Source organism: Oncorhynchus clarkii, chromosome 8 (assembly GCF_045791955.1).
Source record: "Oncorhynchus clarkii lewisi isolate Uvic-CL-2024 chromosome 8, UVic_Ocla_1.0, whole genome shotgun sequence".
In the NCBI taxonomy this organism is placed as follows: domain Eukaryota; kingdom Metazoa; phylum Chordata; class Actinopteri; order Salmoniformes; family Salmonidae; genus Oncorhynchus; species Oncorhynchus clarkii.
In genome coordinates, this window is record NC_092154.1 from 13,408,960 (window position 1) to 13,429,188 (window position 20,229).

Here is a 20,229-nt window from a genome sequence, read left to right on the forward strand (position 1 = left end):
TCCAATCAAGTCCAGTGCTGACAAGTCTTGGGAGTGTTTGTGAAATGAGTTAGGCCTACCTTTGCCCTGCCACAAGGACTGCCTGAACTCTGGAACCAGGGCGGCACTCTGGCAGTTCTGGATCTCTGAAAGAGGGTTGTGAGAACTATAAAAGCAGAGAGCCAAAGCAGAGGAATCAGTCTACTGAAAGAGTGAAGAGACCACTTCTTCTCTCCCGAAGGCTTACAGAGCTTCTTCCAACCCATCATGGGGGATACTAAGCTCTGCCTTCTGCTGCTGCTAGGCACCTATGCCTTGGCCCGTAAGTACAGCGCAATTTACACATTGTTTTTGAGGTCCATTTTTAATACATGCTTTTCATTCTCTACACAACTTTTTGGTAGTTTTGTGCTACAAGCATCCAGTTGTGTTGAAATAGGTCTACATTTAACAAGAGACGATATAACTAATTCTGGGTAGCTTACATACACTTTTTTTAATTGTCATTGACATATAAGCATATATATATATATAATATATATTATATATATATAATGAAAATATGCAGATACTCTGAATACATTTTACAGACAGACAATTGCTGTAATGGATGATGTTCTGTGCACTGGTATTTCAACTTTTTTCCTAATCCTTTTTTATTTTCATTATTCACAGAGCAAGATATTGGGAATTCTGAGGGACAATCTCCAACTTGTCTCTGTAAGTTTTTATTTTTATTTATTTAAATGTTAGATGAAGGTAATCTTCCAGTAGATAATGGTCTCTAGGGGAAAATGGGTTTTCAACTTTCAACAAGTTGCAAAATGTCACCGAGAAGAGAGGAGAAACAACCATGTTGCTTGCTAGCTAGGAATCAAGCTTCAGGGGATTTTGTTTTACCTCAGGATTACAATGAAAATACGTTTTCTTCCAGGCTCCACTAAAAACCATAGTGGAATAAGCACATCTTTATTATAACGTTTACTCCTTGTAGCCTAATCACAACAACTCTAGGGATCATTGCTAAAATTCACCTAGGCCTACTGAACTTGCACTGGTCAGCTGAAATGTGTGACTTTGGACACTTTTGATGATATCGCCATTCACTATCAGGTTGACTTTGCTAGCTAGCTACTGTCTGTAGCTATTTAGTTTCACCTCAGGATTACAATTAAAATAGCTACATGGTGTTCCAGACTAAGATACTAAGCAAGTTGTCAATACAACTCTGATATGGAATTTTTGTGAATTCGCCTATAGACTATACTTAATTTGCAAACATTTAAAAAGAGTGAATGAACAGGATGGGACAAAACTTATGCTTAGCTTTTTCTCTGGTAAAATTCTGATAATTTTCGTACACTAATTCTGACGTCATCAGAACCCAAAACAGGATATCAAACAAAAAAGGAGAGTGATTTTGTGAGAAGTTATCACTGCTTGTTAAAACCATAGAGGAATAGGCAAATCTTTGTTTCAACTCCTTGTAGTCTAGTAATCACAACGGTTCTAGGGAACGTTACTTCACCTAGGTCTACTCAATTTGCACTGGTCTCAGCTGAAATGTGTGACTTTGAACTCAATGATGAGATCATTGATCAGTGTCATGTTGACTTGCCAAATGTCAACACTATCAATTTTATCATACGAAAGGTAGAGTCCAGAACTCCTTATCTCACTAGAGATTAGATGTCTTTCATAACATGTCCCTACGTATTGCTCCCTTTTTCTCATAACTGTAATTTATGCCCCCTTATTTTTAGTGGCAAAGAGGTTCAAGAACTTCAGAAGATTTCTGTACCAGTATGAAGCCGAGACACTTAATGGCGTAAATGGAGCTACCAACCTCAAGAATGGCCCTAAAGTAACCTGCAAGGTACGTGACAGACAGCTGAGCCCAGAGCCCTCCAGCAACTCTTCCGGGCTCTCACTCAACTTCCATTCCTCCCTTACAGAAGGGGACATTAAAAGGACAGTCCTCTGACCGTTCCTTTTCTCCTTCTCACAGGTCGAAATTGATGTGCCCCAAACATGCAGTTTCATCCTGCGCACCCCAGAGTGCTCCCTGAGCGAGGTCGTCCACGTCGACACAGAGGGTTCCGCTGTGTTCGCGCCCGCTGCTGGTGCTGAGGCTTTCCAGGCTGCCATGGCGAAGTACGCTATCACGTCACTCTTATCCCACAGCGATTTACAGACCTTTTCTATTGCTTGATAACCCTTGATGATAGAATAAGAGTATACTTAGTGGCTCTGATGAAAGTTTGACTACCGAAAGATCAACGTAAATAAATAGAAAATTGTGCATTGATCCTGAATGTGCGGAGATTCCTTTTCATTTCAGAATAAGAGTATACGAAATAAGATGATCACTCCTTTATTGTCCAGGAACCCCCTGAAGGTCATGGTTGAGGGACAGACAGGTGTGAAACTCTTCCCTGAGGAGGATGAGACCACCACCATCTTAAACATCAAGAGGGGAATTGTCTCAGCCCTTATCGTGCCTGCCTTGGAGGAAGAGAAGAACAAGGACATGGTAAGAGCTGACCAAGGCAATTTCCTCACCTGCCAGCTCACAGCCAATTAGTCAGTGACGTGACATAACAGTCATCAGGTCCATATAGTCTGGGTCATCAAGGCAATTTGATTTTGTTTGTGAAGTATCAAGATACAAATGACATAATAAACAGATAAGATGCCGCAATCTAGGGTGATAAATACCAAACAACAAGTTGTTACAATGACTACCTAGAATGACTGCACCATAGATAAAGCTGCAGGTCAAAGTCCTTCATAGCTTCATCTCAAAACTTTGTGTGTCCATCTTATTGAGTTGACCATTCTAGATCTATAATCTGTAAATATCCTTCTTGGTACCAGTCATGTGACAAGGAATCACAAAAATCGAAGTATATTGTGTTAACCTAATAATCGAAATGGATGTATGTTCGTCATTTACTTTAACAAAAACTCTCTCAACGTTCAGGCCACCCTTCATGGAGTCTGTGGCACCAACTTCGCTGTCAATTCCAAAGAAGACATCGCCACTGACGTGACCATCACCAGGGACCTGTCCAAATGCGACAGCTTCATTGCCCAGAGGGACCACACCAGCCCCCTGGCTATCATCTCTGGCATGGTTAGAGGGAGGGGAAATGTGCAAAAAGAGAACTTTATGGCCATCATTTACAAAAAAACATTTGGTCATTCTTCGATTAAGCATTGCATTTTAATAGAATATCATATCATAAATTCAGCCACGGGCCAATTTTCTTCTTGAGCGGATGGTCACGGGGCCCGAACATAATTGCAAATCATTTGTAGACTGCAAATTTACCGCAAGATGCCCAAACAGATTAAAATATTTGACTAAAACATCATCATTGCTTACATTTGTACACATTCACATATCTCTCTATTATTGTTGGAAATACTTTGGAGCAGATTTCCCAAATTAAAATCACTTTGAGCTGATTTGCTGGTATTTTTAGTCTTTTATGGCCAACAATTAAAAAATATATAACTAACTTTTTTTACTTAAAAAAAAAAAAATGCTTACTTATTTTACAAATAAAATCACGTCAGTTGGGGAACCTTGATTTACACCATAAACCCATCATGATTATTGTTCCTGACAGTGTTTAATTGTGCTTCCCTGTCAACAGCAATACCCACTGTCCAAGCTGATCAGCAGCACCCAGACTTGCAACTACAAGTTTGACAACCAGAAGAAGCACATGACTGCTGGATCCTGCACGGAGAAGCACATCTTCCTGCCTTTCTCCCACCAGTAAATCCAGGCAACTTCAAATCTGTTTAATCCTATGAATGGAATACTGAGTCTGCAATGATGTTAGCCCAGATTTTACCCAGGGCAGTTTAGAATTCGTCACATGTTCTTCAATCCTCTTCCTAAATGCAGGACTGAGTATGGAGTGTCAACACTGGTCAAACAGACTTTGACTCTCCTGGAGACTAGCAAGATCAACGAAAGAGTTTTCAACCACAGTAAGAATTGACACTGGTCAAAATTTGTATTTTACTCAAATGATAAACAGAATGTGTACTGTACCAGGTAGCCTTTACAGAATGACCTTTAAAACTAAATGTCTTCTATCTTACCCTCTAAAGATGAGGCCAACCTCAAGGGTTTACCCATGGAGGCTGCTGAGGACAAAGCTGCCGTCCAGACAGCAGATGCTGCTCTTGCCACCCTGAGGGAACTGAGCACCCTGTCCGAGACCAACCAGGGCCACCAGCGCGCCAGCACCTTCCAGAGACTCGTGTCTGAGCTCCGGGGACTGAAGGGTGAGGCTATGAGCCCTGCCGTCCCTGAGATGGTGTTCGTATCGGACGCCCTGACCTGGCAGGCCCTGGCCCAGTGCGGTACTCCTGAGTGTAGCAGCGCCATGCTCCAGCACCTCAGGACCTTCGAGCCTGAAGCTATGGAAGTCGACGCCGCCGTCTATGCCCTGGGACTCCTGCCCAACCCCTCCCGCCTCCTTGTCAAAGACATGCTCAGCATGGCTCAGTACAAACAGAGCAAGCCCATCATGTTTGCTTTAGGCAATGTCGTCAGAAAGTAAGTCCAAAATGTATACTCTACTTGGTTATTGACTGATAGACAATGCCTGACGGTTTCAATTTAGTTTAATAAACATTATGGTTCAAATGTTCATTGCCACCCTCTTGTTTTGTGTTACTAGGCTCTACCAGGCTGAGGGCAAAGTCACCCCCGAGATTGCTGCTGTGTCTGAGTTCCTTGTCTCCCTTTTGGGTGCTGATTGTGCTGGAGAAAAGGAGCTGACCTTCCTGACCCTGAGGGTATGTTGTCACCTGTTGCTCAACTAATTAGATTCTTCTTCCCACCTAATCACATGACATGGAAAGCTTGACTTCTTTGACTGCTTATCTGACTCTCTCTCTCTTTATTTGTAATGAACTCCAGATTATTGGCAACATAGGAGAAGCCATGGAGGCCGCCGACGCTACCGTGAAGACCACCCTGCTGAAGTGCATGAGACAGCCCACCACAACCCTGCAGGTCCAGCTCGCTGCCATCCAGGCCTTCAGGCGCATGTCTGTGACCGATGAGGTAAACTATATTCAAACTCCAAAATGAACTTGAAGGACTAAAAAGGAGTGTAGGAGTGCTGATCTAGGATCAGGTCCCCATATAATGTTTTTCATTATGATCTAAATAAATAGACAAGCTGATCCTATATCAGCACTCCTACTCTGAGACATGTGAATAAGGGCCATGCACTGCTATACTGTGGCACACATTCTCCTTTCAAAAATTGACTAATTAGCTGCCATTTTGTTTTTCCTTTCCAGGTGCGCTCTAACCTCCAGAGGGTGAGCTCATACGCTAAGGGTGCCGTACAGAAGAGACTGGCAGCCTACCTGATTCTGATGAGGACACCTGAGGCAAGTGACCTGGAGATGGTGAAGAAAATACTGAAGGCGTCGATGCAGGAGCAGAAACCAGACGTCCAGGAGCAGAATGCGCAAGTCAAGGCCTTCGTGACCTCTCACATCTACAACATCATCCACTCCAATGACCCCGAGACCATAAAGTATGTATAAATTTAATCTGAAACAGACTTTGTCATAATATTATACAAAAAAAGTTAAGTATCTAGTGTTAGTACTGATCTTTAATATTCTGTGATCCTAATCCCCAGGCTGGGCGAAAAGATCCTTGATGTCCTCGCTGACCCTACCATTGCAACCACTCATGGTGACTACACTACTATGTCTCGCAACTACAAGATGGATGCTGCCATGAACAACATGAAGACCAGCATGCAAGGAAACATGATCTTTGATCCCACCAGCCAACTGCCCAAGGAGATCATGCTTGAGACTACCCTAAAGGCTTTCGGCTATAACATGGACATGTGGGAGGTATGTAATAACAGAAAGATGTTTTTATGTCTAGTAACTCATAATAACAGGTTTGTAGTGTGATTTTTGTTATATCCACTCTACATTGCATTGACTGTTTTTTGTCTATAGATTGGCATGGAGGGAAAAGACTTTGAGCCAACCATTGAGGCTCTGTTCGGAAAGAGCGGGTTCTTCCCTGACACCGTATCCAAGGCTATGTACTGGGCTGGAGACAAGATGCCAGACCAGGTGAACGAGGTTCTGAAGAACTTCGCTGCCCCATTGAAGAATGAGAAAACAAAGGTGATTACCACACATCTTGTAAAAAAATATATATTACTCCACTGCATTCAGTTTGTGTTACGATTGTCATTGTTAACTCTTCTCAAATCTTTTCTTCAGGTCCCAGAAAACATCATGAGGGAGATTATCCGCAACTTCAACAAGCTGGCAAAGGATCTGCAGGCTCAGGAGTCCCCTGAAGCCATGGCCTATCTAAGGATCATGGGAACTGAGCTTGGATACATCAAGGGTAGCGAGCTGAAGGGCATTGCCCAATACGCAGCCATGTACGCTGAGATCCTCCTCAAGGACATGCCCACAAAGGTAATTCACATGTTTACATATATGTGTATCTCCAAGTGTGAAGAACCCTCTTGTTTTATTTCCAGCTAAGAACAATTTAATGTTTATAAAAATGTTCAAGAATGTATGACTTGTCGCTTTGGATAACAGCATCTGCTGAATGGTATATTTTACATGTATTTATTGTTATTGTCATTGATTACATTTCTTCCTGGGTTTAGTTCATGCAGAAGATGGTGGCAGGCACTGACAATGAAGTGTTTGCCCATTACATCTTCATGGACAACAAGTTTTCCCTGTCAACTGCCTCTGGCTTCCCTCTGAAGTTCTCTCTGTCCGGTACCTTTGCTCCTGGAGCTAAGGGTGGCCTGCGCTTTCACCGCAACATGGTAAATATCTCACTCACTGTTCTCTGCTATCTTCCTGCACTCAATCAACATTCTTTCACAAGATTCTAATTCCATTTTTTGTTGAGTTTTTAGTAACAGTAGTTTTCATACTATTAATACATTTGTATCGAATTGTTTGTAGACATTTATAAAAATTCTCAAGTATTTGTAATAAACATTTGTAATAATAATATATGAAACATTTATAATAATGAAGGCATTTATACATAAGAGTTTTCTAATGGGCCTCTCACTGCTATCTTTTAACAGCAGGAAGTGTCCTTCATGCCCTCTGTGGGAGTGGAGTTTGTGACCCAGATGGGAGTACACATCCCTGAGTTTACCAGCTCCGTTGTGGAGATGCACACCAACATGTACCACGAAAGCGCCGTCAACGCCAAGATCACCATGGAGCAGAACCAGATCAAGCTGGGTATCCCTGCTCCTCAGGGCTCCACCCAGCTCTTCAGAGTCAGGTACATAAAAAACAACCAAAACAAATTCAAATTTTCAATTGAGTAAATGTATCAAAAGTCACATGATTTGTTATTTATTTTTGTTATTTTGCTTTTCTTCAACAACAGCAACAGAATGCTGACAGTTACCTCTGGTCAGGCTACTCTGATCCCCTCCATGGATGAGGGCAGGACCAACGTCGTGAACTGCAACCCTCTCTTCTCTGGAGTGAAGTACTGCACCACCGTCCGTTACAACTTAGCTGGTGACAACGCTGCTGCTCCTTATTTCCCTCTCAATGGAGAGACTAAGTAAGTACAACATTTGAGGGAGTCTGGATGTGTTTATGGAAGGATATTGCTAATGCACCATGTATGAAGATCAAACTAGCATCATACTGAACAACAGTCTCTCTGTTCTAGGTTTGCTCTTGATATCCAGCCCACTGACGAGGTCTCTGAGTACACCGCCACCTTCGCCTATGACCTCCTTAGTGAGGGAAAGGAGGGACGCCAGAAGGTTGACACCGTGAGGATGACACTTAGAGCGGAGGGTAGGAACATCTGTCCAAGCACTACATTTCCCATGGTTCATACTGTTTGGTGTGAGTCAGTGGTTAAAATCAACTCACTCTCTTCCTCCTTGTTTCCCTAGGTGCTAAACCCACTGAGGCCACCGCCACCATGAAGTACAACAGGAACAGGAACATCCTGACCACCAACGTCCAGATCCCCGACTATGATGTGGAGGCTGGAATCAGGATTGGTCTCACCGACAGCAGAGCCAATGGAAAGTCCATCACCATCGACATCACCAACAAGAACATCCCTCAGCTGTCTCTAATTGGCCGCGCCAAGTAAGTAAACGCAAAAGCCCTCCCCTTTAGCCACATTCATTGGTGCATGTCTTCATAGATCAGCACATGTTGGAAATGAATTGAATCACTAAGAGATTCTGATGGTTTTCTTCCCTCCAGGCTTGAGGCCATGAGCGACAGTATGCTGCAGGTCCAGCTGGTTGTCCCTGCCCTCAAGACTGACGCAGTTATCACTGCCACTATGAAGAGTGCAGAGGAACTCACCCTGGAGCTCAGGAGTGACATCAAGCTCCCCGAGACCACCTCCATTCAGGGAGTCATCTTCAAATACGGTACGCTGATTCTACAAATTCATAATACACCATTGTGTAGGGAGGTCTATCTTTATGTGGTATGTTTATTTGACTAGTATGCAATAGACATAAGGTTCAAAGTTGAATGTACTAATAATACAACATGTTTTCCTTTTAGATGAGAACAAGGTTGAGGTTCAGCTGATGTCCGACATGGGCTCTGAGATCCAAAAGGTCATCCCTCATACCGAAGCCCTCCAGGCATGGCTGAAGCAGCTCTCTGAGGACATCCTGGACAAGCAGGTGGTCAAGACCGACATGAAACTGCGTCAAATCTTCACCGAATCTCTTGAGGTAAGACAACACCCAAATCCCTTTCGTACAGTCTCCTCAATTCTTTTCATGTTTTATTCTTCCATAGAAGTCAAACCAATGGTGGCAGATCAACGCATAACAAAATAGTTTTTTAACAGGCCATCAACATTTGGATGGACAAGATCACCTTTGATGTTCCCATGGTTGAGACACTGAAGGACAACATGCCAGAGCTGGCGATGCCCACAATGCCCGAAAGACTGTTCCTGAAATCGTAAGTACATCTGAAAGCAGTAAACTCTTTTTGGGGTCTATTTTTTATAGAGCCTAGTAATTTTCTATGTGATGTCAGTGTCCAGTATCATAGTCTGATAGTAAAAAACTATTTGCATTATTTCATTCCTTCAACAGTGAGAGCACATTCAAATACCAGTTCAACAAGAACCGTGTTACCATCACCATCCCCATGCCATTCGGAGGAAAGTCATCTGAGGAGCTGAGGATCCCTGCCATGCTGACCACCCCACATCTGTCCGTGCCCCAGGTCGGTTTGGAGCTTGCCTCCAAGAAGGTCCAGGTCCCCACCTTCTCCATCCCCAATGACTACAAGCTCACTGTGCCACTCTTCGGAATGGTTGAAGTGTCTGCTAAGGTGAACAGCAACTACTATAACTGGGAGGGAATGGTCTCCGGTGGCAACAACTCTGTGGAGAGCCCCAGCTACATTGCCAAGTTTAAGGTGGTGGCTGACAGTCCCATTGAACTCCTCGCTTTCACATCTGAAGGTAAACCTTTTCTCTTAACTTTTTTTTAACCATTTTGATTTTTATAACCTTAACAAAAGTTAATTGAACTTCCAAATCAGAAATGTTTAGTAGTTTTACAGATTGCCATATTATCATGTTTGGAAAGGAAGAAACATGTTACATAATAACTTCAAATTAGATTATACAATATAACCTACCTTGAGTCAGTTTGACTGATTTACCTTGTGTGTACTATAGTGACTTCATGTCCCTTGTTTTGTCTCATTACAGGAACTGCCCTCATCACTGACGTGCCAGAAGACTCTCTGAATGCGATTTTGAATGGTTCCCTGAGCCACAAGCTCATTGACACCAGCTTTGAGGTAATGGAAACCGTCAGTGTGTCAGACAAAGTGAGAGCCACAGGCAACCACAAGATTCAGGTCTTCAGCCCTCTGGGTCTGCAGACATCCTTGGACATCACTTCGCAGGCCTCCTTGGCCTCTGACATGCTCATTGGAGATGCTAACATGGATGGTAGTGTAACCCTTGGATCCGTGACTGCCAGCACCACCTATTCCCAGTCTTTCTCTTTCGAACACATGAAGAAAGAAGCCAGAGCCGAGTCCACACTGAGGGTGAACTCCCCAATCCTGGAGATTGTCAACAAGCTCAAGGCCGGCTATGCTAATGAGCAGCTTCTGATTGAGTCCAATACCAACCTGAACAACGACCCCATTAAGCACACCACCAAGTTCAGCATCAGCTACAAAGAGGCCCAGCTGACGATCCAGTCCGACTCTGTGACCAAGGCTGAAGAGAAAATGATCCGCAGCAAAGTGGACTTCACCGCCTCCAGGGATGAAGCCATCATCAGGGTAGAAAACCAGGCTGATGATACTGAGAATCGTGCCTACTCCCTGCTCTCCGGAGCCCTGAACCCCGCCAGCCTAGAGATCAATGCAGACGCTTCCGTCAACGTCCTCGGCAGCCGCGGCTTCCACAAGGCTGCTCTGACGCTGAACAAGGAAGGTCTAGCAACAAGTGCCACCACCACCGCCCAAAGCAGCCCCATAACCTTCGAGAATGTCTTCAATGGTGGAGTCGATACCACCGGGGCCCATGTGTCCATCAACACCAAGGGGGCCTTTGGGGAGACCACCGCCAACCTCAACTTGGAGGGGAAAGTGGCAAGCTCTGAGGTCTACCTAAACAGCATTTTCAAGGGCAATCTCTTTGATGCCAACACCATGAACAGAGTGAACCTGAAGGTGAATGAAGACGGCCTGGCCCTCACCAACAAGCTGGTCGCTGAACTGTTTCAGATGGAGACTGAGAACACACACAGCCTGACTCTCACTCTTAAATCTCTGGCCCTCCGCTCCAAGACCGAGAACTTCTTCAACAAGGAGAACACCTACAAGCACGACATCTCTGTCGACATTCAACGCTTGGGTGTTGCTGTGAACGTGAAAAACGACCTCAAGATCACAGAGATTAACTTTGTCAACGAGGCTATGTTCAAGGTAGAGGATTACAAGATGGAACTGACCGGCAGCCTGAAGGGAATCTCTTCCGAAGAGGCCAATTTCAAGCACACTTATGAGATCAGTTTTGCTGACATGACCACCACTGCTAAGTGCAACACCAATGGAAAATATGCACTCTCTCAGATGACACACACCGCTGACCTCGAGATTGCTGGTCTGTCCACCAAGTTCAACAGCGTAGCTAGCATCAACTCTGAAGCACTGAACTTGGACAGCACTGTCAACGTTGTCGCTGAGCCATTCATGGTTGACATTTCTGCTCTATTCAACTCCAACGGAACTCCGAATATGTTTGGAATTCAGAACATTGAGCTGTTCAACCAGTTCCTGTTGAAGGCAGAGCCCCTGGCTTTCTCCCACTCCCACGAATGCAAGGCCTCCACCAGCCTCCAGCTGGAAAATGGAGACTCTGTCAAGACCAACCTGGACAACAAGATCACCAGTCGTCTGACTCCTCAGGAGCAGTATGCCTCAATGAAGATGACATCCAAACTGAATAACCATGAATTCAACCAAGAGCTTAGCGCCTTGAACAATGCTGAAACGATGGGAATGGAGATGACAGGAGCTGTCTTCACCACCATCTTGAACAAGGCCGGTGAAAACGAGGAATACGCCATCTCTGGTTCCCTGAAGTACGAGAAGAATGTTGACAGCCATTTCATTCTGCTGCCATTTGTTGAGCATCTCCCTGCAGTCATTGAACAAGTCAAAATTGCCACGATGATGACGATGGAAAACAGCAAAGGCCTGCTGCTAGATATTGACACCAAATACGAAATTAGAGCAAAGATCCAGGGGAAAGTGGGTGAACTGAAACAAGTTGTTGAGAGCTTCGACATCAACCTGTTCATTCAGGACCTGAAGAACTTCATCAATTCCATTGAAAGCCACATTCCTACACTGATGGCCAAGATTCCCACTGAAGAAATCATGAATGTCCTGAAGTCAATCAGGGACACTATTATGAGGTGGATCAAGAAAAATGACATCACTGGCAAGATAAATGCTGTTTACACCAAAATTGAAGAGATCCTGTCCAATTACGAGGTTGAAAAGATGGTTGAGAACATCATGGATGAGGTTGTGGAAATCATGAAGTCCTACCAGCTCAGAGAACACATTCAGTCAGCAAGCAATGCTCTTAAGTCTATTGATATCCAAGCCGTGCTGAACAAAATCATGGCACATGTGAATGAGTTTGTAAATGAACTGAATGCCTTTGACTTCAAGCAAATGGTAGACAACATCAGTGTCTATTTCGATAGACTGACAGAGAAGATCAGGTCTTTTGATTATAACACATTCGCCGAGGAGCTGAAACAGAAAGTCATCGAACTGAGCAGGGTCCCCTGTTTCGGAAAACTCAACGGAGAGTTCAGTGTCATCTCACCTGACTACATTATGAGCACCAATGCTGAGTTCCGGAATGCCACAACTAGCGAAGTGACACCAGAGTTCTACGCTATCCTCAGATCTCAGGCCACTTCTACCTTTGATCTGTTCGCCTACACCCTGGATGCCAAAGTTGACATTGCTGTGCCCAAGATGAGCCACCTGTCTGTTTCTGAGAACATCAAGATCGTGCACACGGACTTCTCCGTGGACCACCAAGGAACAGTTGCCTTCTACAGCACATCAGTCCAGGCTTCCTCCAAGACCAATGCCAAGGCCACAACTGAGCCCTACACCGCCGAGCTGGTTAGCAATGCCTTCTTCGACATGGAGAATGGAGTCTCTACCACACTGGAGACTACCTACAACCACAATGTGAACCTCCCATTTCTCAACATCTTCAGCAAGGCTGCCATAACCCAGAAGGCAGTTGCTCTCCTGGAAGGTGGCATTGTCACTCTGACTCTTACCAATGAGGGTAACGGTAAATCTGCCATCCAGGATTACTCCGATGAAGGAACCCACAAGTATGACATGCAGATTGTAATGAACCTCAACACTGTCAAACTGATCTTCACTGGGGTAACCGACACCAACAACCTGAAAATGAAGCAGAATGTGAATGCTGAAGCCAGCATTTTCAGTCACATCATCATTGAAGCCAACACTGAGACCGAAACTCCCTTCATCAAAAGCAGTGTTGCTGAGCTGAAAGCAGAGGCAAAGGTGCAGGATCTGAAAATTGAGGTAACTGCCTACTGCAACACAGAGCTGGTAGGCAAAGTTGAGGGAATTATTTCCAACTCAATCAACTTCATCGCTACACCCTATGAGTTTGTGTTTGACACCAAGAACAAGGAAAACACCAAGATTGCGCTTCCCTTCAAGCTGACTGGAAAGATTGATCTTCAGAATGACTTTGCCTTTACCCTCAACTCTGGAGTGCAGCAGGCTAGCTGGACTGGACTGGCACGATTCAACCAGTACAAATACTCACACTACTTCACAATGGACAACGGTGAGCAGGAAATCCACGTCTTCGCCCAGATCAATGGAGAAGTGAACCTTGATGCGTTGAAGGAGCCCATCTCCATTCCCAAGAGAGCTGTAGAATTCATAGGTAGGACTGAGTTCTCTCTGTGGGAGGACACCGGTCTGAGTGTGCTCTTGACCACACCTCAGCAGACCTTTGACATGGACACCAAGCTCACATACAAGAAGAACCCTGAGATGATCACCATTGGCATTGACATGGAGCCAATCTTCAATGCCATCAACAAGCACACCAGGAGTCTGAACAAGAACATGATCGTTGGAAGGGACAAGGCTGTTGCCATTCTCTCTACCTCATTTGACCAGGCAAAGGCAGAGTACGAGAAATACAACATTGAGCTACCCAAAACTCTCACTGTTCCGGCACACATAGTTCCAGTGCTGAATATTGAAGTGTCTGGTTTCACCATTCCTGTGCCTGACTTCAGTCTCATCACAATGCCTACTATGCATGTTCCATCTGCTCTTAGCAAGCTGACCCTGCCAAAAATCACTCTGCCCAAAATGCAGAGCAACATCATGATCCCTATCTTCGGTGACCTGACCTACGAGTTCTCCATGAAGACAGCTGTGCTGACAGTGAAGGCAAATGCTGCTGTCCTCAATCAGGATGACATCATTGTCCGATTTGACGCTTCCTCCACCTCTGAGTTTGATGCTCTGAAGGCCAAGATTGATGGTAGCGCCACCTTGAACAGGAACACTGGATTGAAACTGGCCTCTATCCTGAATTTGGAAGCGATGTATGTTGAGGGCAGCCATGACAGCACCATCAGCCTCAATAGCGATGGTATGGATGCCTCCATCACAAATACAGCTACCCTCTGGACTCTGGAAGTCAACCAGGAGGTCTTTGGAAATGCCCAGGAAGGCCTCATCATCTCTGTGTCTTCTCCAAATGCCGGACTCCTAGGACTCCAGCTGCAGGCCAAGAAACCACCCCAAGTGAAAGGAAGACTCTACGGCAGATACCCGGTAAGACTCGTGTACATTTCAATGACTTGATAAGTACTGTTTGCAATGTGTTCATGACAGCCATGTAGAGCATGTTACAATACTGTTTCACTCACTTATTTCTGTTTCTGTTTTCATTCTCTCATGCAGTCTGAACCCACCACTGATGTGGAGATCATGGCCCTGAAAATGTCTGTGATCAACTCTGAGAAGCTGAACATTCAGACCACCTGGAATATGGAGGTTCCCACTGAGATGCTCCTGGTAGTGAAGGCGAAGGTGCCTGAGATCATGTCAGCAGTTTGCATGGAGGATATCCTGTCTGCTCCCCAGAAGATAGCCGACAGGCTTGAGGGTAGTATGGAACAGATCACGGATCAGGGCAAGGTCATCTACAAGAGGGCTGCAGAAAACATTGCAGCTATGGATCTTACAGCCATCACAGACAAGCTCTCCAACAGTGTCATTTTCGTCCTCAGGCAGTACCAGAAGAATGTTCAGGTTTTGCTCGATGCTGCCATCAAGTTCCTGAGAGAGACCCAGTTCCAGATGCCTGGACTTGAGGGAAAGATGTCCGGTCTTGAGGCCTACCAGAAACTGAGTAGATTATTTGCTGAATTGGTTGAGGAAGCTATAACGAAGGTTCCAGAATTATTTGCCTACCATGGTGCAGCTCTCCTTGAACAGATCAGAAACATCAAATTCACACTTCCTGGCTCCAGCAACCTGGTCAGCGGGAGAGAAATCCTGGATGACCTGATGGCTGCCATTGAGAAGATTCAGAAGCAGGTGATTATCATTGTGAAGAGAGTCGGAGATGTCCCTCTGGAGGATATTGTGAGCAGGCTGTCTGCATTCCTGCGCTTAACCGTGCAGAAAACCGAAGAGCTCATTGTCTCCCTGAAATCTCAGGATATGGAGAAACTCACCGTGTGGATGAGTGACGTCTTCAGCAAAGCCATCGACTCCCATGCCATGTCTGATATTGCACAGCAGATCGAGGAAGCCAAAAGAATTATCCGAGAATATCGCAACCTCTTTGCTGAAATGTCCATTGAGCAGCTCAATGCTGACATCCAGTCTTGGATTGACTCCGTGATTCAGAGTATTAATGCCATCCACACCAAGGTCACCGAGTTCCTTCAGGACATTACCAGAAATGCTGAGTCTTTTGTGACAGTGAGTGACAAACAGATGGACATTGAAATTCCTATTCCATTCATTGCTCAGCTTAACATGTAAAACATATATGCCCGATTCATTGGCTTTCAACTTGCAAACATAACTGTTATTTTCATGTAGCCTATTCATATTATAATGCATTTCCATTTATTTTTTGTAAGTTACTAATTTAGTTTATTATTCAGCCAACTTGACTGGTTTAATTTTGCTCCCTATGTGTCTTGTTCTTTTTAAAAACTTGAAAGAAAAACATGAATAAAGACCATTTGATGCAAATGACGAGATACATTTTTCTATATCACTCCCCACCCATTCATAACCTTACATCTATCTTGCTCGGCCACGATCAATAACATTAACAGATCAAGCCTATGTTGTCTTGGGTTCTTGGTGGGTCTCTCTGATTTTGGTCAAATACCTTATGAAACAGCTTTTTAATTCAATAAAATGTACTATGATAATACACTGTTATGTATTTAATGTACTTGATCTATTTATAAACATAATTAGCTACAATACAACAACTATATACACTGCTCAAAAAAATAAAGGGAACACTTAAACAACACAATGTAACTCCAAATCAATCACACTTCTGTGAAATCAAACTGTCCACTTAGGAAGCAACACTGATTGACAATAAATGTCACATGCTGTTGTGCAAATGGAATAGACAACAGGTGGAAATTATAGGCATTTAGCAAGACACCCCCAATAAAGGAGTGGATCTGCAGGTGGTGACCAGACCACTTCTCAGTTCCTATGCTTCCTGGCTGATGTTTTGGTCACTTTTGAATGCTGGCGGTGCTTTCACTCTAGTGGTAGCATGAGACGGAGTCTACAACCCACACAAGTGGCTCAGGTAGTGCAGCTCATCCAGGATGGCACATCAATGCGAGCTGTGGCAAAAAGGTTTGCTGTGTCTGTCAGCGTAGTGTCCAGAGCATGGAGGCGCTACCAGGAGACAGGCCAGTACATCAGGAGACGTGGAGGAGGCCGTAGGAGGGCAACAACCCAGCAGCAGGACCGCTACCTCCACCTTTGTGCAAGGAAGAGCAGGAGGAGCACTGCCAGAGCCCTGCAAAATGACCTTCAGCAGGCCACAAATGTGCATGTGTCTGCTCAAACGGTCAGAAACAGACTCCATGAGGGTGGTATGAGGGTCCGACGTCCACAGGTGGGGGTTGTACTTACAGCCCAACACCGTGCAGGACGTTTGGCATTTGCCAGAGAACACCAAGATTGGAAAATTCGCCACTGGCGTCCTGTGCTCTTCACAGATGAAAGCAGGTTCACACTGAGCACATGTGACAGACGTGACAGTCTGGAGACGCCGTGGAGAACGTTCTACTGCCTGCAACATCCTCCAGCATGACCGGTTTGGCGATGGGTCAATCATGGTGTGGGGTGGCATGTCTTTGGGGGGGCCGCACAGCCCTCCATGTGCTCGCCAGAGGTAGCATGACTGCCATTAGGTACCGAGATGAGATCCTCAGACCCCTTGTGAGACCATATGCTGGTGCGGTTGGCCCTGGGTTCCTCCTAATGCAAGACAATGCTAGACCTCATGTGGCTGGAGTGTGTCAGCAGGTCCTGCAAGAGGAAGGCATTGATGCTATGGACTGGCCCGCCCGTTCCCCAGACCTGAATCCAATTGAGCACATCTGGGACATCATGTCACGCTCCCATCCACCAACGTCACGTTGCACCACAGACTGTCCAGGAGTTGGCAGATGCTTTAGTCCAGGTCTGGGAGGAGATCCCGCAGGAGACCATCCGCTACCTCATCAGGAGCATGCCCAGGCATTGTAGGGAGGTCATACAGGCACGTGGAGGCCACACACACTACTGAGCCTCATTTTGACTTGTTTTAAGGACATTACATCAAAGTTGGATCAGCCTGTAGTGTGGTTTTCCACTTTAATTTTGAGGGTGACTCCAAATCCAGACCTCCATGGGTTGATCAATTTTATTTCCATTGATAATTTTTGTGTGATTTTGTTGTCAGCACATTCAACTATGTAAAGAAAAATGTATTTAATAAGAATATTTCATTCATTCAGATCTAGGATGTGTTATTTTAGTGTTCCCTTTATTTTTTTGAGCAGTGTATTTTACTCAAATGTTTTACTTTTACACAGTGCAATATTTCAGTAGCCTTGAAGGAGATGCTGTTGCAGCCAAAAACCAATTGAGTGTTTCCAATGGCCTAGGAGTCATACACTAAATATGAGAAAGAAACTTAATTATTTCTTAATATGAGGGATTATACTAGCCTGACACAAACTTGTTCAAAAGCCAGAAAAATAAGGAATTTATAAAAACTTTTACAACACACTCTCTTAACTATCAAAACATACTGTCCTTCACAGTACTTCACTGAACAATATTAAGATATTTCACTGCATCATCAGATTTGTAACCATCAGATAATGAATAACCTTACAATCTTATGGAATTCCATCATATACATTCTGATGTAACTTTCTTCAACAAACATGCCCACCCTTAAGTTGAATGAAATCCTATGGTCTAAATATAAACTATGGCAGACAAAAATGACGTCATTGCTAGCGTGTCTCTGGAGAGAAGTTTTACTGTAATTTCCACAGTCCTTGGTTATGATACTGGCATGCCCAGTGCTGTAAAGCCAGTGGGTAAAATCCTCAACTCCCTCCTAATGGAACTTCTAAAACTATATCAGCATCTGTCACTATTATAATGGGTGGCAGGTTGCCTCGTGGTTAAGAGCATTGGGCCATTAATCGAAAGGTCGCTGTTTTGAATCCCCTAGCCGACTAGGTGATAAATCTGTCGATGTGCCCTTTAGCAGGGAACTTAAGTCTAATTGCTCCTGTCAGTTGCTCTGGATAAGAGTGTCTGCTCAATGACTAAAATGTCAATGTAAAATGTATTACGACAACCAACTTTGAGCATGAAACACACTGTGATCCATTGGTGTAGTTGTTTAGAATATTATCTGTGTAATTGATATATGGGTTAAATTCTTGCATGCAAGGTCATGAACTGCTGTTCCTGGTACACACACTATTTCATGGGGCTGGATTTAAAAGCATTTGTAATTTTAAACATCTTCACTGGAGCGTTTAAACAGAGTATCAAGTGTAGTGTCCTTTATGTAGTTGGAGATGAAAATAGTGGAGAGTTGCTGTACTGTGGTGTAGGCCTAGCTAGCTCAATGTTAGGCTTTCAATTGAGGGACTATGAGGTCATTAGAGGTCTTTGTTAATAATTATCAATTCTCTGTTATACGTAGTAGCCATAAAGACGACTGATATTAATATCCCAACTTCCCTGTGATTTAAAAGAACAGTCTGATGTTACTCTTTGTCATATAAATGGGAAACCCGTTGGCACATAGGGGGATGGAGATCCATTGATTAGATATTGATGGTCCTGCTGCTGGCAATTGTTCCCTTGAATTCTCTATTGCTTTTCCAATTAAAACTTTCCATTCATTTCATTTTAGGTACTATTCCGAGATACAAAGTGGAGTTTAGTTACTAAACTCAGCAAAAAAAGAAATGTCCTCTCAGTGTCAACTGCATTTATTTTCAGCAAACTTAACATGTGTAAATATTTGTATGAACATAAGATTCAACAATGGAAACATAAACTGAACAAGTTCCACAGACATGTGACTAACATAAATTGAATAATGTGTCCCTGAACAAAGGGGGGGGGGGGGGGGGGGGGGTCAAAATCAATAGTAACAGTCAGTATCTGGTGTGGCCACCAGCTGCATTAAGTACTGCAGTGCATCTCCTCCTCATGGACTGCACCAGATTTGCCAGTTCTTGCTGTGAGATGTTACTCCACTCTTACACCAAGGCACCTGCAAGTTCCCGGACATTTCTGGGGGGAATGGCCCTAGCCCTCACCCTCCGATCCAACAGGTCCCAGACGTGCTCAATGGGATTGAGATCCGGGCTCTTCGCTGGCCATGGCAGAACACTGACATTCCTGTCTTGCAGGAAATCACGCACAGAATGAGCTGTATGGCTGGTGGCATTGTCATGCTGGAGGGTCATGTCAGGATGAGCCTGCAGGAAGGGTACCACATGAGGGAGGAGGATGTCTTCCCTGTAACACACAGCGTTGAGATTGCCTGCAATGACAACAAGAATCAGTCTGATGATGCTGTAACACACTGCCCCAGACCATGACGGACCCTCCACCTCCAAATCGATCCCGCTCCAGAGTACAGGCCTCGGTGTAACGCTCATTCCTTCGATGATAAACATGAATCCGACCATCACCACTGGTGAGACTAAACCGCGACTCGTCAGAGAAGAGCACTTTTTGCCAATCCTGTCTGGTCCAGCGACGGTGGGTTTGTGCCCATAGACGACGTTGTTGATGGTGATGTCTGGTGAGGACCTGCCTCACAACAGGCCTACAAGCCCTCAGTCCAGCCTCTCTCAGCCTATTGCGGACAGTCTGAGCACTGATGGAGGGATTGTGCGTTCCTGGTGTAACTCGGGCAGTTGTTGTTGCCATCCTGTACCTGTCCCGCAGGTGTGATGTTCGGATGTACCGATCCTGTGCAGGTGTTGTTACACGTGGTCTGCCACTGCGAGGACAATCAGCTGTCTCTCCTGTAGC

General features: G+C 44.6%; 1 protein-coding gene across 1 annotated transcript; it reads left to right on the forward strand.

Moving 5' to 3' along the window:
• Positions 1–113: 113 nt before the first annotated feature.
• Positions 114–15,879, forward strand: LOC139414965 (apolipoprotein B-100-like). Its single transcript, XM_071162628.1, has 26 exons — positions 114–301; positions 655–699; positions 1,743–1,855; positions 1,988–2,133; positions 2,365–2,512; positions 2,963–3,115; positions 3,642–3,766; positions 3,899–3,984; positions 4,108–4,558; positions 4,683–4,800; positions 4,925–5,071; positions 5,314–5,555; positions 5,664–5,886; positions 5,998–6,171; positions 6,271–6,474; positions 6,675–6,842; positions 7,113–7,318; positions 7,427–7,609; positions 7,721–7,851; positions 7,953–8,154; positions 8,275–8,447; positions 8,587–8,762; positions 8,882–8,997; positions 9,135–9,508; positions 9,761–14,442; positions 14,572–15,879. The coding sequence occupies exons 1-26, from the start codon at positions 247–249 to the stop codon at positions 15,661–15,663; spliced, it is 9,933 nt and encodes a 3,310-aa protein (XP_071018729.1). The 5' UTR covers positions 114–246; the 3' UTR covers positions 15,664–15,879.
• Positions 15,880–20,229: the final 4,350 nt, after the last annotated feature.

Coding starts and splice junctions, on each gene's coding strand:
- LOC139414965 (XM_071162628.1), top strand. CDS start 247: ATGGGGGATACTAAGCTCTGCCTTCTGCTGCTGCTAGGCACCTATGCC. Junction 7,610..7,720: donor CCTCTCAATGGAGAGACTAA/GTAAGTACAACA, acceptor TCTCTGTTCTAG/GTTTGCTCTTGATATCCAGC. Junction 8,155..8,274: donor TCTCTAATTGGCCGCGCCAA/GTAAGTAAACGC, acceptor TCTTCCCTCCAG/GCTTGAGGCCATGAGCGACA.